General features: G+C 45.9%; 1 protein-coding gene across 1 annotated transcript in view; it reads right to left on the minus strand.

Annotated features, from left to right (window-relative positions):
* The window catches only part of SETD2 (SET domain containing 2), a 53115-nt gene that overhangs the window by 21880 nt on the left and 3276 nt on the right, over positions 1-27959 (minus strand). Inside the window, exons 2-11 of the mRNA XM_010563317.1 lie at positions 23371-27812; positions 20981-21112; positions 19957-20085; positions 16259-16382; positions 14974-15051; positions 14570-14667; positions 12574-12700; positions 10812-10946; positions 10031-10159; positions 6336-6974 (exon numbers count right to left, since the gene is read on the minus strand). Coding sequence (XP_010561619.1) covers positions 6336-6974; positions 10031-10159; positions 10812-10946; positions 12574-12700; positions 14570-14667; positions 14974-15051; positions 16259-16382; positions 19957-20085; positions 20981-21112; positions 23371-27812 — 6033 coding nt within the window. The remainder of the gene's footprint in view (positions 1-6335; positions 6975-10030; positions 10160-10811; positions 10947-12573; positions 12701-14569; positions 14668-14973; positions 15052-16258; positions 16383-19956; positions 20086-20980; positions 21113-23370; positions 27813-27959) is intronic.

A 27959-nucleotide genomic window follows, 5' to 3' on the forward strand; every position in this document is an offset into this window, starting at 1 on the left:
CTCCCCGCCCCAAGTTCATTCTCAGACACACCGCAGAGCAGCACATTCAAAAAAAATCACCCCACGTCTGGGCTGAGTGATGTTCCCATCAGCAGACGAGAAGGTGTGATGAGAAGCCACCAAGCCATGAGATGATGGATGAACCAGCCAGGACAGCTCAAGGACAATGTAGCAGGCAAGTGGAGGGAAGAGATAAGCTAGACCAGCCTCCCCAGCTCCTAAAAAGATTTGTCCCGTTAAAGAGCAGGACGTACAATGGGAAACTACTGGAAAAAAGGGTCAATGGGAATAGAAGGAGGACAGGGGCCACCTTGAGTAAGTGGACTTTGCAAACATGGCACTACCTGTTCCTGCCATGCGTTGCTTTAGGTTCACCATGACATTGAAAGCGCAGCTGCTGAAGCTAAGAAATACAGCGATTTCAACTCAACAGAGGTAACTGAGTCTAAGCTTTGAGGTCAAAGATGGTTGAACGTGTGAGGGGCAAGAAAGCATCTGCCCTCCTTAGGTAGGAGAAAGTATCTTCCTCTGAAAGACATGGCTGTGACCACAGCGACAGGAGGCACTGGAGGGGGAAAATGGGTGAACCCATGGCAGGATCTGTCCCATCAAATTGGATTGCCGTAATGAAGGTCAAGGAGGCTCAAAATACAAGATAATTAAGAACCAGGGAGCAAGCTATATCTTGCTGGAGAGCAGCTACAGATCTACCCAACAGGCTGCAAAGCCTCCAGCATCAGGCTAGTGAAGATGGAGGCAGCAAGAGTCTTTGAACTAGCAACAAACGAAGGAATATGTCAAAATTGCTCCATGAAAACCAGATGGTGGTCAAACCAGACGCAAGCCAGGGGGAACTCCGAAGAAAAGCCTATTTTATTTTTGGAAACGGAAGCTGCTGGCTTTGAGCATGCATAACTGCTAAATCAATGCAACCACCGCTAACAGAGTCCAAATGGCTCTCTACCTTCCAGAACAATTTTTAATGAATTGCACAGAAAATGAAATACAGAAAGAAAAGTGATACAAGTCTGTTACAAAAAAAAGAAAAGGAAAAAACCACAAAACAAAACAGGATTCAGGCTGTCCAGCTGCAGACACAAAACCATCCTTGCCTTGGGAGAGGCAAAGAGAGCTGCAGAACAACCTCAAGACTCAAAGGATGCAGTGGTAGGAAGGGAAGACTGTGCCTAAGGAAACCTTCTCCAGATATATGCCCATTAGCTGCCAATTATTTCTGATTTAATGGGACTAAACTGGAGAAAACCAATGGGCACCAATGATGGGCGTAGGGAAACAAAAGCGCAAGCAGGTAGAGGCTTGTCTTGTGTTCGTGCCAAGGTAAGCACAGCTAGCAAAGGGGTGACCGCTCTTCTACGCCAACCTATGCCAACCCAGCCATGCACCTGTGTTCAAAACCTCTGCCACCTAACCAGAGACCAGGCACATTTCTCCTGGGGCCGAGGGGATGAATCCCTCCCCTGGACATAGAGCTGGAAAGCCAGCTGCAGCCTGCCAGAGCTCGCCACATTTGCCAGGGCTTACATGCTCAAAGCCAAGATGACCTGCAGACCGTGTTGTCCCACCTAACTCTGCTCTGGAGTACTCTGAACTCATGTTGTCAATTTGTTGAAGAAACACCACGCAGCAGAATCTGTCCCCTACCAGGCTGGATACTCAGTGCTCCACCAGCCAGGGCTGATCTCCTCTTCCTTGCTTTCCTCCCTCTGGCAATGCTCCTTTCCTCTCTTCCCTCTGCAGCTCCCCATCCCCTCTGCACAAGCATGAAGCTCCAGCACAATGCCAAGGGATGAAGGAGAGCAAGAGAAAGGACTAGTGCCATGACATCCCTGCCTGAAGGCCAAAAAAACCCATCACAAACAAGAGCCTGGCCGCTCACCAGTGCCTATTGTTTTCGCAAACTATTTCTTGCTGTAAATTATAACAAATTATAAGCCTCCTAATTAAAGCACGCGATGTGCGTGCCGGAACAAGAGCCAGTCGCTCCAGGACAGCTTGTCTGGGAACAGGACAGGCAGGAGCAGCTTCACAGGGCTGTCCTACTAAGACACATCAGACGTGATTTGGAAAGACCGTCTCAGAGGAAGATGAAAGCTCAATTTGCCTGGGTCACCCAAGCTCTGCTATCCCTGTTCATGCTGATAATTAAGCTCACAGAACGGGTGTTTTCATTGCAAAAGAGAAAGTCCATCTTGGCTAAAGTTGGGGTAACACCTCAGCCTTGAATTCCAAGCCACTACTAAATACTTGTGAGGCTAGCAGTGTCCAACTAAAACCTTTTAAACCGAAGACACTTGGCTCTTTCAGAAGGTTTTTTCTTACAAAACGATCTTCTCCAACTCACAAGGGCAAGGTCTGGGAATCCTCACAGCTACAACTCCTACCTGTCCCCTCCCCAGAAGGTGAGGGCACCCTCTGCCCACCCAGGGGTGGAGGAAGATGCCAAAAGCTCAGTCCCACCTGCAGCAGAGTGGCACCCAAACCATGCTAGCACAGTGGGACATTCTGCAGCAGCCAGCGCTGCCATGCCAGCTGTGCCCATGCGGCATTAGTCAGTTGGCAGAGCAGGCAGGTTCGCTAAAGGACAAATTTTAGATGTGTAACGGGTCATCGCAAGAAGCTTACAACTTGGGTAGTGGAGCTGCAGGACCTCAAGACCCTGCTTTGGCATAAACGGTGAGGAAACCCCAATGGCCAGACCACCCTGAAACACCAACACTACTGAAGCACATGCTACACTTGAAGCCAAACACACTTTCCTGTCCCTCAGCCTTAGCTACTGAAATGTAAGCCATCAAAAGGATGCTGAGAAAAGCTTGACATGCTTGGTGGTGCTGACCCTACCACTTGTTCCTGTGATGCCAAGAGGGTAGAGCACCGGGTCTGTTGGCCATCACGTCGCCTGTTGCCTCCATCATGGGTTTGGCTGTATGAATCAGTCCACAGAACCTTACCTGAGCGCAATCCTCCGGCTGGAGCGGGCTAAGGCGCCTGGAAGAACCACATTGAACCACCACCTGTGCCCTGCTGGGTGTCCACCAACCAGCCTTTGCCACATAGAGTAAGTTTTCAGCATGGGAGAAGATATGCACCGCTTCCTCAGAGAGCAGGAATGGCGTGCACAAGCCCAGGCTGAAAACTTACCCCGCTGGGGAGTGTGAGTGTGTGTTGCAATGGGTATGTAGCAGTGGCCAACGCTCCTTGTGGGTTAAGGAGTTGGCAGTGTGTGAGCCCTGTAAGCTGAGGACTTACAAGTCCTGTGTATAGAGGTATAGAAAAAGATAGCTCACTTAATCCTTTCATGCCAGGAGTTGGGATTTTCCCGGAGCGACGTCCATTGCCGGCAATGGACGCACCAAAATAACGTCGGCATCAATGAGTTAACCACCTCTGTCCTCTTTTCACCTATTATATTGCTCATGCATCATCCAGCTTCCCAACCATCTTCCCGTTTCTTCACCGTATGCACGCTATGTCCTCTCCCTTCTTCAGCACGGAGTTGAAAATGGAGTTGAGAAAAGGAGACACATGGTCAGCTCCTTGCTGCCCTGAGAAGCTAGATGGAAATGGTTGAAATTACAAGGGGGTCATCAGCAAGACTGGAGAGGACATAGCTTAAGTTACGAGGTTTCAGACCCTCCCACCCCCCCATCCAAGGCCAGTTATTGCAGATGTTCCACCACTTAAAACAAAACCAGCTTTTAAAAAGCTTGGATGTGCTGGAGAAGGCACTTGGCTCTCCTGCCTCTGGGGTGACTGGGTTTTCCAAGGTGACTAACCATCCCCTTCCATCTAAACCATTGCCCTGCCAGCTTAGTCTTTCCTTTTAGACACCAGCCACCTCCGGGCTGGGCTATGGTGGCACCTGGCATCTTAACAGGTGAGAGTTGGACAGAAGCAGTTAACTCTTAGTGCCATGATAAAGTCCAGGACAGAATGAACCCCCAGGTCACAGTTTCCCCACAAATGGTTTACAGGAGAGAAATGAGTTTTCACAGACCCATGGCATGATTCTGCTTTTTTAGGTTGGATTTTCTGGGATTACTACAAAGCTAGGGCTTATGAGACACAACCCTATTCCTCCAGCCAGACACACGCACTGCATCAGGCTATTAGCATCCTTGCAACGACCTGAGTTTAATTAGTAAGTACACAGAGAGGATGTGAATCCACATCTTAAATGGCAACTGTGACGGGTCGTGACTCCACAGCCTGACCACGGGCTTCAGCAAAGGTCTCTAGATACCCAAGGCTGAGCTTCTCCAAGCTCAAAAGAAAACACAAGCCTTGGTGATAAAATGACACTGTCAGATCAAATTTGGTCTCAAACCAACATTTTGGAGGAGTCACGGGTTTTGTAAAACTTTCACACTTTTCATTACTGTTTGTCAACATTTTTTCTCTGCTCTTTCAAGTTTAAACACTGCAGCACATGATCCTGGAAGCGAACACGTCTGGCTGCAAACAGAAGACTGGATATGGGTAGTCCAAAGCAAGTCTATCTCCAAAGCGGTGTAGGACTAAGACTTGACTTAGCTTTCAGATTAAGCAATCCTTGGTATTAGCAATAGATGGAAAAGGACTTTGTTTCAATTTAACCATAAATTCAACATGACAGTGTCACTTCAATATAGAAAATCATGAGGCACACACAGATTTTAAGAGTCTGCAAATTAAAATCTAGCAAATGATCAGATCCACTTGGTAAAGGGGGGGGGGAACAAAACCAAACACAACCTAACTTCTCTATAGAAAAGCACTTTAGTTGTTTGTACAGTAAAGTCTCACCTCTTCTCCCACTAAGATTTATGGCACAAATGATTATGCTCAAATTCTGCAAATATTCAAGAGTATCTGATTTTTCTGAAAAATTCAGAGATTAAGGTAAGATTTCTCTTAAGTCTTATGTAAATCTCTAGATACGTTTTATAAATACTAATGTTTGTAGCTACGGTCGCTGAATGGTACAAGCAAAGGTTCACGGACTCAAAGCTTGCTGTGGTCTCCTCCACCTGCGCGTGGTGCTGCAGTATGCGTAACTCCCATTATTTTTATTAGCCTCTTCTAAATTATTACTCATTATCAAATTCAATGGGTAAATAAACTCTTTAGCTACATGATGCATCATAAAACATAAATTTGCTTAAAGACTACTTCCAATAATTAAAACTGGGTGGATGCTTGATTAAGAGAAGGGCAGAAGACCCTCCACAACCTTTTCCACCAAGCCCACACCAGGCCAGGAGAATGGCAGCACCTTCAATTCCTTTGCTGGATCCTCAGCAAATGCTGCTTTTACACTTATTAAAGTGGCTCCCACCCCTCTTGCTCTCAAATATAATATAAATAATATAATCCTACAGAAGCAGCAGATGGGCAAGGAGTTTCCAAACACATAAAGAAAGCCCAGGAAATGCCTGAAGCATTGAGAGGCGAGTTACTGGAATGTCATCCTGTGTCCCATCAAAAAAAAAAAGCTTCGGCTGAAGATCGAGCAGCCAAATTGGCCCCCTAACACTGCACAGGGGCAGGGGCCTGATTCTGGGGGAGAGAAGGCAGCCTGCAGCCACCAAGCCCTTCTCTTAAAGAGGTTATCTGCTCGAGGAAGACCTTGATAGGAGTGAAACAGTGAGCAGCCGCATACTCTAGGGGTCTTTAAAGGCTCAAATAGGACCCACAAATTTGAGTATTTACCTGATCTAAACACCAACCACAAACGCCCAGAGATTAACCCAGCACTAAAACTACAAACAAGAAGAACGCAATATGGCCAACAGACCGGTTTCTGGAGGCTCTATGCACTGCAGCTGAAAAGCAGATGTTAACAGGACAGGAAACACTGATGATCTTGCAATAACTGAATTTAAGAGTAGACGGTCTGTCAATTGTTTCAACATTGACGGGTACTGGGCCACTTCAACCACAAATGCTCGTGGCACTGTTGCTGGCCTCTTTTTCTGATTGGTTGAGAAGGGAATCTCAATCCCCTTACAGCTGCCCTCCCCCTGAACAGCCTAAAAAATAACTGGATGACTAAGGTGTCTTTGTGGTGCCCAAACGGAATTATCTGCCGTTTCCAGTGTGCAACACACCGACGCCTGGAAATCTACTGTAAGTCATGTACAGGGCAGTTTGCAATGAAAGGATATATATAGAAAGCACACAGAGAAGCCCTTTTGCGTAGAAAAGGCAATCTTAGCTGTCAAACATTTACCAACATGACAACAATTTAGCCCTGTTTGCACTGAACCACAAACAACTCTGCATTTTCCTTAGCAAGAGCAGAGGTGCTGTAGCTGCAGGTAAGTGCCTCTTACCTTGAGCTCCTTCCAGCTGTCGAGCAGCCTGGTAGCCAAATCGCTCACATCCACAATTTTGTCCGTTTGCTCTTGGCTTCTCTCGCTCTCAACATCGGATACGCCTTCCTCTTCATCTTGAGATGGCGTTTCCATTGTAATGGGCTCTTCCAACTTTGCACCATTGCTCTCTTTGACCTCTGCCTCAGGCTCAGCCTCCAGCTCCGCAGCTTGGGGTTTGCTGCTCTCCACTGGCGTGTCGACGGTGGCTTTCATCTCCTGCTGCTGCTGCTCCTCTGACACCTCCATCGAGGCACCCTCCAGCTGGTCCAGGTCCTCTTTGCCCTCCTTCCCTTCCAGCTCACTGGTTGTATCTGAGATGGCACTGTCCATGCTGTTTTCACTTATGATTTTCAGCCTTCGAAATACCAGCTTCTTGGGGGTGTCTGTATCACCTTCCATGCTCTGCTTGGTGGAAAGATCTGGCGTGTTGAGTGGCGTGTGAGCCCGCGAGGTGTTCTCGCTGGAGTAGCCGTCCCCTTCACTGAGCTGCGGGACAGCAGTCTTGGTCTGAGCCCAGCGCTGAATAATGGGAAGCACCTTGCTCTCCTCCAGCATGTTCTTGGTAGGTATAGGCAGGAGCTCTAGTGTCTTCATGATCTAATTGCAAAGACAAAAATCACATTGTTAGAGCCATTAGAATTTAAAGCCTTCTCCAACCTGGAACAATTTCCTTTTCTCAACAAGAAGTAACTCTGAAATATTGATATGATGGTGAGAGGTCATGGGTCAGGGATAGCGGCATCCTTTCTCAAGGCTGAACTGCAGTGGTGAACTTCTGCTGAGAGCAAATAAACCATGAGTGGGTGGAAAACAGAGAGCACAAGTATTTAGCAATTAAAATAATTTAGCAATTAGTTGCAATTAAACTGATTTCAAATTGCTCAGACACAGTTGGCCATACCCATTCCTAAGACAATCAATACAACAATACAGCAGTTAGATATGCTACATGAAAGAAAACCTGATCAGAAACGTCAAGATTTATCAGCAGTCAAAACAGAAGAGACTGACCCAAAAGAGTTTGCAAACTAATACCAGGAAAACTTCTTCATCGCTTGACAGAGGTGCTGTGTGCTGTAGCAGAAGCTGTAGTGTTACCAGCATCAGCGGGAAGGAGACAGTCTGCTGCTCATGGAGCTAAACCTTAAGCACAAAGAGATATGGACAACTGGGGAACTCCAAACCACAAGACAACGTGAGCATCTCTGATACTGATGCCACTTCCAGCTGATTTAATCTCGCCAGAAAATGAGGTTGCTGCTAGCACCTGCACTCCCAGTACCACAACACACTTCCAGCACCCAACAAGGCAGTCCCAGGAACAAGTATCCTCCTTTAGACACTGGCAAACACCTGGAGGTACCAGGTGATGAGACAAACACAGTACCAGAGCACACAGCACAGCTCATGCTATAGTGCTTTCACCTGGGGACCAGCCAAAAAACTTGGCCTCAACTGGGTTGTGTCCAAAGCCTGCATGAGAAACAAGTTATTGAAAAGATCTTCAAAATCCTTTTACAAAACCTGTCAGTAGGAACAGGCATCACGGGCACAGAAAGAAGCACCAGACGTTAAATAAGCACAACCTTTCCAGGATCCAGCAAGTGACTTCAGCAAATTCTCTCCCAAGACTAGACGCCAAATCCCTGTTTTTGAAGCAAGAGATAGCCAGCCCTTATACAGGACTTTTCAACTTGCTCACTTTCAAAACCAGCCCTCCAGGAGTGAAGGACAGAAGATGGTTTTACGGTATTACGCTAATTTCTGCCATGGGCACCTGATGGCCAAAAGACCATTTCTCTTAAAACAATGACGTTTGTTTAAAAAAGAGGAGAAAAAAAAAAGTGAAGTGTGATCTGGCCCCTATCCCAAGTCCCACTTGCAACCCAGTAAAGAATTACCTGGATTTTAAAAGAATATACCCAATCCACAAAACCTCAGCAAAGTTGACAGTGTATTGTGACCAGATGCACCGAGAGTGGAGACGAAGCCACCACTACCATGATTCAGTTTCCCTCTTGAAGCTTGGGGGGAGCAGCTCTGGGTTTGAGATCAACAAGGGTGAGTGCCTGAACCTATCCCAGGGAAAAAACAGAGTCTAACCTTAACCTGACCATTCATTTCTCCAAAGCTAGAGGTCAAAGATGAGTCAGAGGCAAGCTACCTAGCAGTTCTGCAATGCCATGGCACCTGTATGTCAGGGAGCAAGGAGGGTAGGCACTATATGTACAAAAATCCAGACTTGAGACTCCCTTGGAGCAACAGTTTCAACATGCATAAAGTGGGATGGATCCTACCTACCTCAAAGAAGAAAATACTGCAGTCCCAAAGGGGAATAGCTCAGCTCCCTCCTAAGAACAGTTACTGCAACACATTAACTCAGTCCCTGTAGATTTGGTCTCAAAAGATCTTTCTGTAGCCTTGTGAACAGTGCCTACCCATACGGGGGAGAGGAATGTTGACTCAGCAGCTGTCAAGCACTTCTGCTTTGGCTAGAAGTACTGAAAAGCCACATCACATCAGCAGGAGAGAAAACTTGAGGCACGCGCTGAATCCATGCCCTGTACACAACGTGCATGGCCCATCAGCAACAACATGCTCTGCACAGTGCAAGGCAGATGAAGTATGGGCAGGTCTGCTCAAACCCCACAAGTCAGCAACCTCTAACTTAATGTCAGAGACCCCTAAACCGACAGCATGGAAGTTTTCCAGGTATTTACAGTCAAAACTTTGTCTAAGGATGGATGAAGACTAGGCAGTGGAAACAGTGGCTTTCCCATGGGACACATTGCTGAGCAGACAGACCTGCTGTCCCTCTCACCACCAGCATGCAGGCGCTTCAAGAGAAGTGCAGAAGGCATCTTGCTAGACCTGATATCAAGCTAGGCTCCAAAAACCTTCAGGTATCCTCATCCCACCCCAAGAGTTGAAGGCTCATAGGCAGGTCTTCATCTTCTGATACTGACAGTGGCCATTTCTCAGAGGGAACACCTGAACCCATGGTATTAAAGAGGAGAAAGGCAGGAGTAGGACACGAATCATTTGGAAACACAAAGTACCAGCTTAGAGAAAAATTGTGCTGAACTAAGGAAGCAGGGTTGGGTAGGATTGTCACCACTTCTGAAAAAGAAGGAAGTCAGCACGAGAAGAGGGACCCTGAGCTCTAGAGCTCACGTGGCTTGTGCTTTCTTGCTTGGGATGCAGGACTGGGTGCGCCTCTCCGAACTGCACAGCAACCTTCTTGTAGAAGCGTCTTTAATAAAGGAACTTCCAGATGTCTTTTTGCATGCAATGCTGAGGCACATACAGAAAACAGAAATATTCAAGTTCCACTGCAGACCATCAATACCTCAAATTCCCTGCGTGGTTCAGTATGGAATAAACAGCAATGGCAATGATCTTTGTTTAAGTCTGGCTTGTGTTGCTAACTCAGAAATCTAAGAAAAACCACAAGAGCAAATTCTTTCCATATATTAAGGATCTCCCTTAAAGCAGAAGTTTTAAGGCTGTAGTTCTGAGGATACCTGAGTTTATTTCCATGAACATTTGGCATATAATACGTATATTAAAAAAAAAGAAAAAAGAAAATCACCATGCTTCTGAGCAATTAGCAATGCTGCTAGGAAAGCTTCAAACCCAAGGCAATTACTGACCTCCAGCTGCAACTTCAGGTTGTTAGCGGTGCTTCCTCTCCCATCGCCCAGCTCCGTCATCCAAATCCAGAGGAGAGATAAGCCGTGACACTCCAGGAAGGACTTCAGGCAGGACTGTGAGTGCGTGTTCTGGATGAGCCAAAGTTAGAGACAGTCCGTGGGAATGGTCAGAGACTTACAGGCAAAAACCCCTTTGATTTCCACATGCTAACATGGCTAACTGCTCAACTGGGCTTATGTTACCTCTCAAACTCATTGCAGAAGCCAGAATTAGGCACTTGCCAAGATCAGCACACGTCTAACGTAATTTAAGTGGCTATAACTGCTGGGTTTGGAGCAATAATGTACGCAGCGGAACCGTTACAACTGTTACCTGGTGGACAGCCCGCATTGCGGAATAAAACTTAACAAGATAATGGGTTGCACAGAAAACTGGCTGCAACTCATCTGCACTCAGAGGTAAAAAAAAGACAGCTATGATTTTATACTGACAAACTACTCATTTACTCTCTAAACCTTTATGTACGAGGAATGTATTTGCTTCTAGAAACGGGCATTTTGCATCACCACCCAGGACGAGTACCACCGAATATAAAACGAGCAAAGGGTGGAGATAACACGTGATGTATAAAGTGAGCAGAACCGCTCGGCTCATGCTTGGGATGCTGGCACAAATGCAAGACCGTTCTCCCACCTTCTCCCTCTTTCTCTTAACAAGAGCTGCAAGGACATTGCTTTAACAGGGTGTTGAACCCCCCCCCTTCAGCTGGGTCCTCCTCACCTGTATGAGTTTGAGGCAGGTGAGCTTCTGCTCCAGCGTTTCGATCCGAACCATCAGCCGGGATAAGCTGAGAACTTGGTTCTTATCGGAGAGACCCTCTCCGTTCTCCAGCAGTGCTTCCAGCTCCCCATCCACCTACCACAGCCAAAGAAAAACAACTCTCAGGTTGTGCCAGGCTCATACCACCCTACGTGATGGCAGAGATAACCCGCTCCCTTGGCTTTGAGAGCCAGGAGAAGCCTCTTCCAAGCAATTTGCCCATGTGGAAAAGAAGCCTGGCTTTAATTTGACTCAGTGTGGTTGGGTTTCTTTTATCTGGCCTATTATGGGGGTTTTTTAGACCTCAAATCCCATAGAAGAGCACACTGTTCCCACCAGTTCTGTTTATACTGGGGACAGAGGGCAGCCAGTTGCACTCACACATGCAACAGGCAGGAATCCCCTGACTCCACCTTCCATTTCCCCTAATGAGTGGCACGTTTTAGATGTATACATCTAATGCTGCGTGAAGGAAATTCCAGGTGTGTACACCAAAATACTCCCAGTCGCAAGTTTATCTTTTCACACAGGAAAACAGATGTGCACTAAGAGATTATCTTTAACTGCAGATAGGTTTACTTCTTTAAATACCTAACGGGTATTTATAATCTTTACAACAAGAGGTGCATTCCTCTCCATGCAGACACCAAAACATCAATGTTCACAATTCAGCCTATTGCTCAGTGCCACCAATTAGCATTTTAAAACACCTTGTAAATGACTTATAAATAATTTCTTGGCTTCCTGTCTCTCCGATACAGTAAATAAAAATGAAGCTAGCATTTTTAAAGGTAGTTCTCCCAAAAGAGCAGGTAACAAGTCTTATCTGTAGGAATAGAGGCTTATATCTTCAAGGACAGAACAATTGCACCTTGTAGGAAGCAAAAAGAACCCATGCAGTTTCTTGTCACTGTCTGCACTCAGGCAAAACTCCTTTTGACTGCTTTGCTCAGATTTCTCTGCACAGTTTCCTACATCTACCATGTGAACCCATCCCTGCAATTCAGCGTGGGGAGTAGGTTCATAGAACCACTTGAGGAGGATTACATGCATGAAAAGCTATAAAAAGACTAAAAAAAAAAGTCTGGATTTAAGTTACATATTTCATTCACGTCCACCTGCAAACACAACTGTAACTGAAGTCAGCGCAAATACAACACATGTTCATACAAGTTCCTCCTGGAAGCTGACTTGCCTCTAGGCCAAAGCAATTAAGAGATTCAAATTTCACATCCCAGCCTGGAGATGGCAAACATCTGCGCCCTTTCAGCTGTCAAATTTCAGGTAATGTTGTAAATGGTGAAGCCGGTATTGCCTATCTTTCACTGACATTTAAAAATCATGCAAAACAAACCAAATTTTTAAAACCACATAGAATTCAGTATGCTTTGTAGTAGCATGCAGTATTGATGACCAGGTATTTTACCTGTGAAAGTCCCTCTCCAGTGGGACTTTGTGCTAAGTAACCCAGAAAAAGGAAATACAGATTTAACTAAACCTCCAAGAAAACACAAGTATTGAGGGCCCCTGTGAAAGAAAATTATACAAATACATCCATAGAAAAGATGAACCTTGAGGTCATCATGAGTCATTGATCACAGAAGAAGACTAGAGAAGTGACCTGAAGACTCACATAGAGAGAATCAAGCCCAAGGTCAGCCCTTGGTTGCTGCTACTCTTAGAAATAAATAAAAACACACATACAAGGGGGAATCAGACTCACCGAGTCCTTCTTACGGGAGCGCTCCTTTTTCATTTTTCCTCCAGCGGCTCGGATGCTGACCCTGTTCTCCCCTCCCAGGTAACCCCGGCAGTTGGCTGAGCCGCAGAAACATTTCTGAGCCTCTTTGCTGTTGGTGGGCATAAGCAACAGAGCAGTTTAATAACAGATCAACTGCATCCACAAGTTATTTTACCTTCCTCTTAAGGGCATCCTCAGAAGAAAGGGACAGAAACTTTTCTGCATGGCAAGGCCTTTCTGGCCACTAAAAATTCAAACAAAGTCTTTATTTCTTTTACATAGCTACTGTGATCCCATGTTGTCTCAGCATGACACCAAAGTCTGCTTCACTTCCAGGCTCTTTGTAGGTCAAGAACCAAGAACCAGAAAGGAAAAGGTGGGGCTGTTAGGACTGCTAACTTCTTACCACACGTTGCAATCAATATATTTCCTAATGAATATATAATCAGGATTATATATCCATTAGAAAAAAGGCTTGCATTTTACAGCTCAAAACAGAATAAAGAACAGGCTGAGGATTCGTGGAAGCAGTAAGATTCAGGTGGAAGATGTTTTTTTGCACGGATATACAGCCATAGGAGCAGAAGAGATCTAAATTATATTATATTCAGGCAATATTTCTACAAAGCCTCTGTATTTTCTACTTGACATACTATAAATTTTAACCTATATGCCAAAATTGCTTGGGAGAATGGGGGGGGTTGGAAATGTGCATAATCCACTGGAGGAACGTGGCTCTGCAGTACTAACGGCAAGAAACAGGGAAGCTCATCTGCAAGATCTTCTATGAAGCAGAATGTGAGCACAGAAAGGACAACCAAGAGATCAGAGCTGGAAAACTGCAGTGAGACGAGACTAGATATGCTGAACTCAAATATGCGAGATATCAAAGTGAACCAACACAGCAAAATGATTCTCCATCAGAGAGGCCCTAACAGAGCCATAATATGAAACCCTAATAATTTTGACTAAGCCATATACAGATAAAAATAAAATTATGGGTGTATAGACTGCATATTACATGACATTCCCCAGCTTCAGAGATATTCCCACGAGCCTAGAAGTCAAACAGGCCTTGCTCCAAGAGCAACCAGAAGGGCTGAGGCTAAGTTTGCCTGCCTTCCTGCAAGTTTGCACCAGGAACAGAAAACTACATGACAGCATCTGATACTCTAGCACAAATAATTTTATAATGCAACTAAAAATTCATCTCTGATTCTCCTCCTTATAGAAAGAGCCATAGAGTTGCAGAATGCAGGATCCAGAAGGAAGAGACACTCCTTAAACAACTGTATTCAGTAAAAAAAGCTTAGGGATTATAAAACAGATCTAAAATTAATCTCATAATTACATGTTGCTTCAAGCATGTCAGATGCTATTTAGTGCTCATCACAATAGAGAGAGTGAAATACTTTGCCATACACCTGGACAAGCAGTAATATAAAAATATTAGGCTCAGCTTTAGAGAAGGGAGACAAAGCCCACGTTGCAGCTCGCACACCTGCACTTCTGGAGTCGGACAGGAAGAGGGAACATGCTATCTGTTGGGGTTTTACAGCTCTGCAAGTATTTGCAAAGTCGTAAAACAGGGGTGGGTGGGGAAGAAGAGGCATTATTTAAGGGTATTGCAAAGTCTGGAGCTTCGGTAATTAATAATTAGAGGAAAAAAAACAGTCAAGATAATTATCTGGGAAATTTCCACTGGGGAGAGATGGTATGAAGTGGAACAAAAAGGCAATAAAGTGACACTGGAAAAGACATATTAAATCAACAGGCAATTCATCTCCCAATCTCTTGTGTTAGAAATGGAAGAAACTTTATCCAGGTAACTTTTTATATAGTTGAATTCCAGTTCATTTACAACTGCTCTGTTAGACGAGGCTTTGCAATGGATTGTTTTGGAGCAGGATTTTTTCATTGCACCAACGCTCACAAAACCCCACTTCCAGCAGCTTAAGCAGAGGGAGCTGAAACGTACCCGTATCTCTGGAACTGGTAATCAAATGTCAGCTCTGAGCCCGATGGGACTAGTTTGGTGGTGAAAAATCCAACTCTGAGCTGCCCGTTCACAGTCCACTAAGGCAAGGAAAAAACAAGATGACAACAGTTATTACAAAAGCCAGGCTTGACTCTGGTTTTGCTTTAAATTAACAAGACTAATCCTTCAAACAGCATCACTGATAAATTTAAAATTTGTTAACTGGCTCGGAAGTACTTGCCCATTTCAAAGGTAGCTGTTTCCATTTTACTAAGTTGCAACAAAAACAACAACAACAAAAAAGAAAACAAACAGACATAAAGGAGAAATGCTTTTCACTCTGAGCTTGCTAAGTCGCAAGGCAGTGGAAGTGAGAAGCCAGCAGCTTTGATCCAGCAGTTTACCTTTTGTGTCTCGCAGTTTGGTTCACAGCTGTGGTTCATAAAACGAGAGCAGTTTCCTTTCTGTGTAGCATCGATTATCTGAAAAGAAAAGAAACAACAACTACAGTGAAACAGCCTCCCTCTCACTGCACCGGGCAGAAATACGAAGCAGTACAGCTACAAACACTACGTGTTTGAACACAACCCATGCAGAAGTCATCATTTGGAGAATGGTTTTTATAATGATATGAAGTGCCCCCAAAACAGAAGAGCACAAAGCAACTGGTACATGGTTCCTAGTTTTCATTGCAGGTTAATACAGAGTTCTTCAGTTGGGCGGGGATCCTGAATTTTTAGTATCTGTTTCTGACATGGTGCAATGACCATGAGGGCTGGGGAAGCCAAACATCTCTGCCATACGCATCGTACTCGAATAGAAAGGTCGTCTCCTGGACCAATGCATTCTCCCTTTTATAACTGGAAACACTCCTCTGTGCCCCCTTGTGATCACGTAACAATCCCACAGCAGCTACAAAAATTGCATACTTTGGGGGAAAAAAAGAGGAAAAAAGCATTCTGAGTATTTTTAGCTCAGTTACTGTAAAGCTACGCAGATCCAAAAAGTCTTGACAGAAGACACAAGCAGAATATGATATTAAATTTCTATTTATACACTTTGTCCTCAGCGAGAGAGAGCCCATCGCCCAAGGTAAGCAAGGCTGTGCTCTCTGCGTCACAGCTCCACAATCCCATAGAGCTGAAGCAAAGATAAATAATTAAGAACTTCTGGTATATAAATATTTCAATGACAGTAATTCTGCACATAGGGATTCCACCAGTTAAAAGTGTCCCAATTTAATGTAGTTCTGTGAGCAAGGGAAGAAAGGAAACATGGTTTCTCAGTATGTCTTCTAGACTGGTTTACTTGGGTATCCAAGAAGGTTGAGTTTGGCTTGAAGCATCTGCCCAAGCTGGGACACAGACACAGTTTCTCTCCCACAGAGGTTTGCTCATGTGGAAGGGATGGGCCATACTCCATCTGTTCCCTTGGGAGGACAATTTCCCCTCTCCTAGGACACTAGGATAGAGTTAAGCTACCGGACTTCTGTTAAACCAGGTTGAAACTGAGCAATGGGTTAAAAAAAAAAAAAGCAAGGTATCAGAACACAAAGCCAGCCAAAGTTTCCTTTCCTTAGGAAAACATTTCTAATTGATTCAGGACGTTGCTTAGTGGGTTCACAGGGAGTCATCACTGTACATAAGCAGGGCCTCCCTCAAAGCCAAGCACAGCAATCACGCTGCTCACCTCGTCATTTTTCAGGGCCATGAAATAATAGTGAATGTTCTTGTTCCGGGCATATTCCTTCACGCGAGCCTTGAACTCTTTGTGATCCAGCACTTCTCCACAGTACTCCAAGACGAAAGTATTGCTACAAAATCCAAGAAGAAAAAAGCATCACTCTGCTTAGCCACAAGCAATAAACACCAAGGAGACAGGCTCTCTAAATACAACTTGCAGCCTGGTCATCCTGGTGGTGTAGCTATGATTAGTATATGCCTTAATCTCAGGCAATTCTGATTAATGGGTTTTTTTATGCTATCACATGGGCAGGTACATCACAGTGAAAAGCGCAGACACAAGAATAAAGCTCCCCTTCAAGCAGGGTTTATTCTATAAAAGAACAAGACCTTGGGGGTGATGTGAAGAGGAAAATAAGGAGTATTAAGAGAAGGTACTGGCAGGTGGTTTTCCTCAATTGAAATGGAAAGCCCGTCTGCACCTTGCTGGTCTGGTAGGGGAAATGAGGGGTCAATAAAATATCCTTTTAAACTGTAGGAAAGGTGAATTTAAAAGCAGATATGAAAGAGTTACCCCTACACTCAGACACAAACCTCACAGATTGTATTCTGCAGCACAGCTGGGCTTTAAATCCTCCAGTCTACTAAGACACACTGCGATACAGCTTTCTTGATATCTGTCCTAAGTTTTCCCTTGCTTAATATCACCCTGAACTCTTCAACTTTTTCCTTGTGCTTAACCAGGAGAGCACCAGGAAAGCAAAAGCTCCTGCCCAGCTCCACCCAGACCAAGCATTCAGTGTTTTGGGCAAGTATCACTCACCCCACTTCCTTCCCATCGTTAATCCCAGCCCCTCGCACAGTACCATGGTAGCCTTCCAGCCCACGTGTATAAACAACGTCCATCTTTCCCCATCTCCATGTCCACCCAAAAAAATGATACACTAATCTGCTCTTTCAGCCTACAACTCAGCCGTATCTCTCTCCTAGATGCCTCCCCAGCCTGCGTTTAGCAGATACCAACATGAAGATGTCAGCAACAGTCTTCTGATGACCTGCTGCTTAGTTGGGTTAGCTCCCCTCAAATTCCTGACCACAAAACTCCAAGGCTGGGCAACAGAGGTGCAGTGGCAGGACAGCAAGGAGAGCCGAGCTAGAAATATCTTTGAACAAACCCACATCAAGTGGGACAGGTCTCCTTCTGGGTGTACAACCTATCCACCCTTTGCTGGATTTGCAACCATCCACAAACTGTCTTCTGGTGGGATGACTATCAAGAGAAAGTTTTCTTCTCCTAAGACAAGGTTTAGCTCTGCAGCAATGTTCTGCCAGCCTGCAAATCTCTCTCCAAACAACAGCTTTTCAGAATAGCACACACAGAAACAAAAGCAATATTCCAGCCAGCCCCAGACTCAAGTCGCCCTATCAAGTGTTGAGGAACTGTATCCAAATCCCTTGACACACAGAGGCCAATTGCAGCAGATACTTTTGTTGCTCCTGCTGATTTTTTACTCTCTTATCCAAGATGCTCTTCACACAGTTATCTCCTTCCCATCTTTCTCAACATTCCTGATCCCAGGCCACCTAGCAGACACGATGCTTGCTATGGGGAGCTGTTCACTACCATCCATATCTTTCCTACAACCTCCAGACCTTGTCTTCAAAAGAAATTCCTAAAACTTTAAATAAAACTGGACCTGGTATTTCCACAGAGGGCAACAGCACTGCTTCAGTCCCCATCACTACCACTTCCATGTGCACATTATTCCAAAAACAACAGGACCCTGCTCTTGCAAAGGTTAGGTCCAGCAGCACCAGGGACTCCCCGGGTTATCTGGCGAATCTGGAAAATTAGGAGCCAGAAAAGGCCACAATGCTCACCCTCTTCTTAGATACAGTTGCTGTGCAACAGAACAGTGATGGAGAGCGCTCACTCATTTTATCACTTAACGCTGTTATCTTTTACATAAACACAGTGTGAAGGCACTCTCAGTTAAACATATTGGGTTGAAAACGCAGAATTGTTTTCACTGCATTTTAGATAACTTGGCATACCTCTCTAAAGCAATCAAAACTCTTCCCCGTATCCTCCTGTGAATTAGTCTCATACAGTTGATATAGCAGCAAAAAAACTCTGCTGTAAGACCTATAGCTTTCTTAAGTGTCAGAAACACTGCTGGATTCCTCAGCAGAACTCTTTGTCTTCAACAGAAACATTAAAAAAAAATTTAAAAAAAAATTTAAAAAAATCAGAGTTTCCACAGAAACTCACTAAAATATCCAGAGTTACAGAAAATCTTTGCACAATTAAGTTCTAGCCAGATTGTCTTGAAGCTCAGTCTCTGGTGTGCTTGAGGCTGAACAGACTCACAATGCCCATCCCACAGCCTTTTGAGCTGAAAATCAGAGCCTGGTGAAACTCTCAGCACACAGCACTGTTTCCCCACGGCAAGACACTCCAGCAATTTCTTCTACAAAGTCTGTTGTTCATCTGCAGAGCAGCACAACCAACTTCTGCTTGCCCTGCGTGGATCTGAGAGAACACCCACGCCTGCACAACCTGCACACAAATGGTGAAATCTGAACCTGGGGGAGAAAAATCCACCCGGGTCTTTCTAGCCGTAGGAGTGTGGCAGTTCACCGCAGCTGCTCGCACCTGGAGACACCTCCTGCCTTGCTCCCTTCTCCCAGCAAACCCCATCTTTGTCTCCTGCCCATCCTGCTCCTTCCTCTGCACCTTGTGCTTCAGGCCCCAGCAGCTCTTTGAAAGTCCCCGCTCCTCTCTCCTGGCCTCATCTAAAGCTCTTTTTGCTACTGGGAGTATGAGAAAGCACTGGCTCAGCAAGGCAGAAGGTAATTCCTTGACTTACCCTACCTAGTGAAAAGGCATTCCCATCTCAGACCTGCTCCTTGCACACTCACCTACCGAGCAAAATGTACACAGCACTATTTTTCTTCCCAGCCACGTTCACTTTTTGAGTACAACAGTTTCCAAACAGCACTGTAATTCCAAAAATATCAGCATCCATCCTGCTGCCAACGGGTTCAAGCACCGCACAACCCTTGTGTTCCAGTCCCACCAGCTTCTTTGTGCCAGATAGTGTCGATAAAGGCACTCATCCAGGCACAACAGGCAAATATCATCTGGCTTAAGTGAAACAGAGACAAGTCAAAGACAGACTCGGATCTGTAAGCATGGATGATGTCAAACCAGCACTCAGAAGTACAGCCGTTAACTAACAACAGGCTAACGAGGGAGGAAAGATCTCCATGGGATCTTCATGTAGTCCGAAGGGGAGGAGGGGGAGGACTCAAGAAGAAGGTGGGAAGAGAAGGGTCCTGCAAAGGTGGGAAGAGAAGAGGAGGAGACACAACCGGAGCGCGTGCTCCTCTGACACCATGTAGTGGGGACAGAAAAAGAAGGGAAGACAGATTGAAAACAAGAGGAAGCCATTGCACAACTGTCAGAAACCCTAATGAGAAGAGAGCAAAAACAGAGTGGGAGACCTAACATGCAATTAGCGGATATGTAGGCACCGATAACTAAGAGGGACACCTGACAGAGGACAAGGACAGTATATAAAGCTGGAAGAACCTCAGCAAATCTACTAATGTCAGTGAAACTAAGAAAATGCAAGCAACTTATTTTCCCTTCACAAGGGAGCAAAATAGCACAAGGACGTCATTCGAAGAGCAAAGGCTTACGATGGCAGATCTTTGGCAGCTCTCAGCCCCCAGCCTTTCTTCTCAGTGAGGATCACTTCAACATCTGCATGCTGCTTCTTCTGGAAGCGCCTGTTGGAGCAGTAGTCACCGTTTGGGCACCTGGAAGAACTAAGGGAAGGAAACAGAACAAATCAATTCCCAGCAGGACAACAGCAATAACAGAAATGGCTCAGATGGGAAATAGATACCAAGGAACCATAATAAATTCAGTGTAAAACCTTCAAACATGTTTTGCTATAAAAAGCATAACCATCTGACTGTCAACATGCAAATGCAGACAACTTATTTCTGGAAGGAAGATAAAAACATTTGGAATGTGAATGCCACTGTACTTCTAAGTCATACAATCAAAATAGGATGAACTGGCCTCTTCTCCCCACGTTTTTACGAGTTCTTCCCCCAAGATACCCCCCTTCCCCTACATCTACTGCCTGGACTATTAAATTAAAAACAAAGGGCAGGACTTCTGCCAGTTAATTCCTCTCCTTCCACTCCAGCTGGTGACAATCCTTGTGCCAGGGGGTGAATCCCACTAAGTGCCCCGTCCCCTGCCTCCCACTCACAATGGAGCTCCCCGTTCTCCTAGCCTCTTCCAGAAGGGAAAAGGAGACAACAGCCTGGTGAGGCTCCGGGGAGAGGAGAGAGATGCAAAAGGAGAAATGAGAGGAAATAAGGATCTCAAGTAGAGCTAACTTGCATTTCTGACTCTCTCCAACCATGCTTATGATGGACTAGAGTTAAGGCTGAGAAGCAGAAGACTCCAGGCCTTTGTAGCAGGTTTTAACAGGAGGTTGCTCAGGTCTAGCTTCCTGCAGAAGATCCAAGGTTGGATTTAAATGCTGATGTGTAGGCTCTGAAGATCACTCCACACCAGCCAGTGAAAATGAGAGTGCACAGACAGCTTGTTGTCACCACCCAGGAAAGTCTAGATTCCTTTAGGGGCTCCCAAGTCATCTCATGGACAACACTGCCCAACTCTGGTAACTCATGAAACGCTACTTACCACTCTATCATGAGCAGGCGATTGAGACAGTCTTCTCCACAAGCAACCTCCCCCTGAGCTCGCTCTTCTTTGGAGAGAGGAGGACATTCGCACAGCATTCGCTTAATATCCCGGTGAGATTTGTTCTTCTTCCTATTGAAGACAAGTCATTGAAATACAGATTAGGCAGCACCTGCATAGAGAAATTACTCCTCAATCTTTATCAGTTGTTACTGGAGGAAAATAATTTATTCTCTAGAAACTGGCCATATGGATTGATTACCTTTGGACAACCACAAGAAGGTACAGAGGTAACCAAGAACACTCAGTTTGTTTTGAGCAGGAGGTGATGCCCTTCTGATCACAAAAGGTGATTTCTCAGAAAGACATCCCAGGATATTTAACTTTTTTCCTTCTCCTCAACGTCCACAGTCCAATTTTACTTTCAATGTAGATGAACACATGCGCATACACCTACACCCAGAGGAAGGCCTAAAATCCCTTCATTTTGTTGTACAAGAAACCAATTTTCAGAAAATTCAGTCCTTATTTTTCTAGACAGAGGATTTCTCACCATATAACCATATAGCACAAGTTCTAAGGTTTAAACTAAAAGGGTAAACTTTGATTAGCCTCTCATTAAATACTATATTCTGTATTCACATATAATACTATGGAGACAATCTCCAGAGTTCCCTTCCAACCTCAGCTGTTCTGTAATAGTCCACTTGGTTTCACTGATCCAAAGGCCAGGAAAAAACCTATATTCTAAAATATTAACATATTAACCATTAGTTAAGTGCACATACCATTTTAAAATAGCTTTCTTTTAATGAAGCAAATTGGAGTGTTTAGCTACTTAAACCTCTGCTTTACTGTCAAATAAGATGATGAAAAAGAAAACAAGGAAACTGCAGTTCCAGAAAAGGTAGGGCATCAAAGGCATCTACTAATTGGTATTTTAGTTGCTATGGGATGATTAGGGAAATGCTTTGGAGCGTGGATCCCAGCAAGACAAAAAAAGGCATAAGAAAAAAAACCTGGATTTAAATAAATACCAGGTTTTATCTGCATGTAAGTGGTCGATATTCAGACTCTGAATCAAGAATATCTTTTAAAACACATTTTTTAAAAAAAAGAAAAGGCCATTTTAGTGAAAAAAAGATGTGGCAAAACCTTGAGTGTTAAGACCCCAACACATGAAGCCCAACACGCATTTAAATTGGCCCACGTGAGGCGTCCCCCACGAGCTTCTGCTGCGCTGGGTGCCCTCGCTGCTGGCGAGCACCAGCGTTTGGTACCCGTTGGTCTGGCAGGAACACCGTTACTCAACCACCCTTGAGGAATCACGAGATGAAAAAGGACCGTGAAGTTAAAAGAAATGGCAAGATTTTAAATAGGCATCCATCATCAGAAGGCCTTACCATAGTCTGTGCCAGGAACAGGAATTGGTTACAAGCTCGTAAGGAGCTCTCACCTACATGTTAAAGCCAGAACGAGTATTTTTTTCACAAGGACAGAAGTAGTTGAGCCCTGAAGCAATACACTTACTAATTATCCCGAAAGCTCAGAAATAGATGATTTTATTTTCCAGGGATCATATCCTGTGCAACATTCCCATGCAAAAGGGAAAAGGACAATCTGCAGCCAACAGTACCCTCTGATACTTCAAATTACAGTCTGTCAGATCTAAAATAACTCATCCGAGAGGACAAATAATTACATGCAAGTAACCAAAGCCTCTGGAAACACACATTGTTTGTCTAAAACCTTTCCCACACCCAGGCAGATTTCCCTGTGTCTTCAGAGAGGGAGCAAGGTGGCATTTGAGGACCCTAAACAGACAAGATCTGGCAAGCCCAAAGGTGATGCTGCTATACCGCTCTGAGCTCTAACGTAGCTGCACCAAGTTCAGATGAAGGATGAACAATAGGGAATAAAGCAAAAAGCTTGGAAAAAGATTTAGTTACTCTTACAAACTACCACGGGTACAAGAATAACACGTTTACTTGGTGCTGATGCCCATAATCTTATGTGTGCAAGTCCTGCCTGATACCCAAATCAACACTAGACAAAGGGGATGCTGTAAGATGACTGAGAAGAGGGCATAAATAGATCACCCTCCCCCATACCCTCCCATCTTCCACTTCTTCACATCACCAGGGCCTGTCTGGGCCCAATCGGGGTTTTCTGTTTAGGAGAAGAGACCTGGGGGGGTTAAACACTTGTCCAGAGTTGTCTCCTTTATGAGCAGCTTTGCCAGACATAGGGAACATGACATCCCTCCCCTTCCCTCCAAATTACACCAATTTGGCCATTAAAAAAAAAGCTATTACAGAACCAAATGTAAGTTAAAATCTAAAATTGCTATAGGCAAGAAAAAAAAAAAAAAGGGTAAAAAAATCAGTTACCTTTCTGTCAAGTACACATTCTCCTCAATAAGGTCGAAGTAACAGGGCATCTTTCCTTGCTTGGCAAACTCCTTCCAGCGTTGGGGGTCTCTGAAGTCATCCATGATACACAACCGACCGACCATGGAGGAGTCCTGCAGTGCCGACTCCACTTGCTCCCCCTCCAGTTTCACCTTCTTCTTCTCCCTCGACTCCAGGTCGCTTTCAGAGTCGCTCTCCAACTCCGGGCGTCTTTTTTTTGGTGGACCTCGTTCTTTTGCATCGTTTTTTTCCAAAACCTTCACCTCCTCCTTCTTCTCCCCACCAGGCACCGGCTCCTTGGTTGAATTGCTGCTGATCTCGTGTGCCTGCACTGAGCCTTTTTCTTTCTGCCCGGGCATCTGGCATTTACTTGAGGGGCTGGGAAAACGAGGCTTGCAGTCATCATCCCAACGGTCATCCTCTTCGTACTCCTCATGATCCTCCGTTAGAGAATCCGGTACTTGCCCTTGGATTCGTTCATAATTAACTGCAGAAGGTCTGCTAACAGATCTCACATCCCAATAACCATTGCCTTGCCAGTAACTCTGAGAGCCACCGTATGCTCCTGAACCCGGCTGGTAAACATAGCCCGCATAGACCCCGAAGCTGCTATCTGGCTGCTGGTAGGTGCTACTGGGCTTCTCTGGCTGGGAAAAGTCCCAGCCCAAACCACCCAGATCCTCTGCTGTATGAAAACCATCCAGCCTGGAGAAGTCTCCGAGGCCAGACTGGTTAAGCCCACCCTTCCCCTGCCTACTGTCTGGCTTGGAAGAGCTCATCTGGTGTCGGGATTTATCAGTGCTTTCAAAACATTCTGGCAGACAAAACGGCTGCTCGTCTTGTCGGCCGACCGGCCTACCAATGGACATCAGCTCCTTCAAAATTATCCTCTCATCTGGGTTAGGTCTGCCGTGGCAGTCTGCCATTAGGTCTGCCTGACTCGTACTGTCAACGCCGTCACTCTGAGGCTGGCACGGATCCGGCCGCAGCTCCTCCATCTCCTTCCTGCTGAGCTCAGTAGAAGTTGCTGGACTCTTCTCCATCCCTCTAGGAGAACATCTGCTCTCTACTTGTGGACCACCTTTACTCGCCATACTCTCTGATCTCTCTTCGTAGTAGGGTCTACTGGGCTCGGGTCGCTCATCGTCCCAGTGGTCGGAGAAGCGCCTGTTGCCCTGGCTGCTCCGCGAGGAGCCAGGGCTGCTCTCCTCCATCGCAATGGTTGAGTTCTTCGGTACGACCACAACAGACTGCAGCCGTTTCCGTGGCATGCCGTCATCAGAATCCGAGTCTTCCGTGTCACTGTCTTCACTGCCCCCCTCGCTGTCGCTCTCTCCTGTATCAGAGTAATCGTCGTGGCCAGCAGGAACAAATTCAGCGGCGTTGCCACTGCTGTCACACGTCAGGGCTTGAGTTACTGTCTCCATTTCTTCTGCCGTGACAACAACATCACAAGAGGGAAACAAGGCGTCTGGAAAAGCCGAAGCCACCAAGGGCTCATTTCCCTCATCCTTCTCAGCCAACATGCTGGGACACCGAACTCTGAAATCATCTGGCACAACTCCCTCGGTGGAAACAGCACTTTCTTCCATGACCTTTCTGCTGCGGTGCTCCAGCGGCACTTCCGAATAGTACGAATGTTCATCTTTGAATGATGGCTTGCCTTTTGCCAAACCAAGATCAACGTGCTGAGTATCCAACTCGAGCATCTCTTCGGCTTCTGAATGCTGGAGCAGCTCCTGGTATCCATCTGGTGGTGGCACATCCCATTTGGAAGAGATGCTTTCCTCTGGCACGGGATGGTCTGACCTGAGCCTTGGCAAACAGCCATCCTGGGAGGGATCCCTGCTCGAACTCTCCACTGCCACGCTAATTTTATGGGAAGGGTGACTGTGCTCATCGTCACAGGCAGACTTTAAGTGGTGATCCTCCGTGCTCTCGTAATCGCACGTAACCGTCTGTGGCTCTACCTGCACGTCCAGAAAAGTCTCGGATGTAACTTTTAAATCTGCTGGTTCTGCTTCGATTTCAACTTCCGAATGATACAAAGCAGGGGTGGCATCGTCTGAAATGTAGCAAAAAACTGGTTCTTTGGTTTTGTCACACGGAGTCACCTGATCATCCAGCTTCTTAAGTATAGTTTTAGTATGATGTACATTCACGACAGGCAAAGGGATGGTTTCCCCTTGCTGCTGCGGGACTGGAGCCTCCGCTTGCCTAAATAGACTGTTGCATTCACTGGACTGGACCCGAGAATCGTCTGGCTCTTGCTCTTGAGACGCATACGTGCTCTCAAACCCATTAGATGGCAATGGATATGATGGACTCATCTTCACAACAGGCAACGCTTCTGACCGACACAAGCTATTGTCAGAAGACATGGCGACATCCTCTGTTTTGGAGGCACTGGAAGTTGCCAAACCATCAGCCCTACCCTCTGGGGACCCATTTACACTCAGCTCCATGGGGAAACATGTTCTTAACTGATCGTGCTTTATCTTTAATAAAGTTTCTTGTTCCTTAACACTGTCATGGCATTCGTGTCCTGTAAGTTCCTCAGACTTTGGGTTAGGAAAACCCACTTTCGATTCGTCTGCCTTTTTAAAAGCCGGCGAATCGTTTAACTGATTTAATGGAGAAAGTGTCTTTTCCCTTTCAAATTTTTTTGCAATGGACACCCTGATCTCATTGCTTTTTAGACAAGAGGTCTCTAAATCTAGAGAATTAGACTGCTGTTTTATTTCTTCGATCGATTCTGTACAACAGAAAGAACTCTTAAATTTATCAGGCTTTGGTGCAGGGGTCTTTGAAGGGGTGGACTTATAACGGGAGGAATTCACATTACTGTCAGGCTTAGAATGGGATGTCCCCTTTCGATAGCCTAGCTCATCAAGGGGAGAGCACCTTTTGGTTACTTCACTTTCTGAAGTCCTTTTTGAATCTCTATCTGCTTTCGAAGAAGACCTTCCTCTCCTCTCCACATCGGCATGAGACGACTCTACTTTGCTGTCCCTGTCCGACTTAGAGTAAGAAGTCCTCGAGTCTCTGTAGGAGGAGGAGGAGTGGGACGACATACGCCTCGAGTCGCTTGATCTGGAATGTGTCCTCCTGTACTCATCCTCCGAGTCCGAGCTCTCTCGCGCCCTGTTGTCAGCGTACGAACGGGAATATCTTGACCTTTCCCTGTACGGGGAGCTCCGATGGTATCTACGGTCGGATTCGTAGTAATGCGAACGCTCTGACCTCGAGTAGGAAGAGCTGGTTCGGGAGCCCCGATCAGATCGGGAACGGGAATGAGACCGGCTTCGCCTTCTCTCTCGGTCTGATCGAGAGCGGGAGGACGCATACCGCGAATCTCTTTCTGATTTTGAGTAACTCGAGTACTTCTCATCCCTGTCCGACTTGGAGCGTGAGGAGGACTTCCCCAAGTCGTCACCTCTGAGGGATGCGGAGCTTCGTCTGGGATCTCTCTCTTTTTCTGTACTGGATATCTTCAGCTCATGTGACCGCTGGCTGGAGGAGGTCCTCACCGAATCTTCATCGGACTCGGAGCCCAGCAGTGTGCCGTCGGACTGGGAGAACTTCCTCTTTGACCCCTGCCTCCGGGAGCAGAGGGGAGCACCCTTCGAGCCATCGGAAACCTCATCCTCTTTCCCAATATGGGAATCTTCCTTCTGTGGAGTTATTTCCGTCTGCTCGGGCATGTTTGGAGCTACACGTTCTTCCGAACCGCGCGATACCACATCCTGCTTGACGTCCAGCTCCAAAGCCTCCTTAGGTACTGTGTGGCATGGCTCCTTCAAAGCAGGGACTTCAACTTCCACGGGCGGCGACAGCAACAGTGTCGACATCAGCGTTACCGGCAGTTGTGGCAAGGCTGCTGCTGTAGGAACTGGCATTGATGCTGCTGGCGACACCGTCGGCAGAGGGGGAGGCGGGGGAGGCGGTGGCGTTGAGGGAAAGTCCGCGGCCAATGCCACCGGTTCCGTTACTGGTGCCACAGCCGGCGGCGGTGGCGGCAGCGTTGCTGTTGTAGCTGGTGGAGGTTTTGCGGTGACATTAAGTAAATGTTTTTTAAAATGGATCTTCCCTAATTCTACCTTCGGTTTCGGAGGTGAAGACTCCTCAGCTGAACCAGCGGCATCCCCCAGGTCCATTTTACTTTTGGGGTTAAAATCAGTCTGAAGGGGTACTGCTGGGGAGTTCTGAGTTTCATTTTGTTTCTCGTTTCCGAGACCAGTCAGAAATCTATTCGGTAAGGTTTTCTTGGTTAAACTAAAGCTGAAAGAGACCTTTTGTCTTCCTTGCTCCTCAAGGTTAACCTTTGTTTTGGTGCCTTTGGGCAAAAAGCGACTCGAAGCAACGCCTTTGAACACAGGGCCTTTGATAAAGCCAGCTTTCTGCACAGTTTCAGGCTTGCCCTGCAAAAGAAAAACAAGATGCATTAGAGGAACTGTTTTCTGGAGTTTTAACTCTGTTCTAGAGGCACAGTGAACAATTTTCTTTTACCTGGTGAATTTTTCATGATGATAAAATAGAAATTGATACCCTGGGCTGGAGTCTGGGAT

Source organism: Haliaeetus leucocephalus, unplaced genomic scaffold (genome assembly GCF_000737465.1).
Source record: "Haliaeetus leucocephalus isolate CR32 unplaced genomic scaffold, Haliaeetus_leucocephalus-4.0 Scaffold0, whole genome shotgun sequence".
NCBI lineage: Eukaryota > Metazoa > Chordata > Aves > Accipitriformes > Accipitridae > Haliaeetus > Haliaeetus leucocephalus.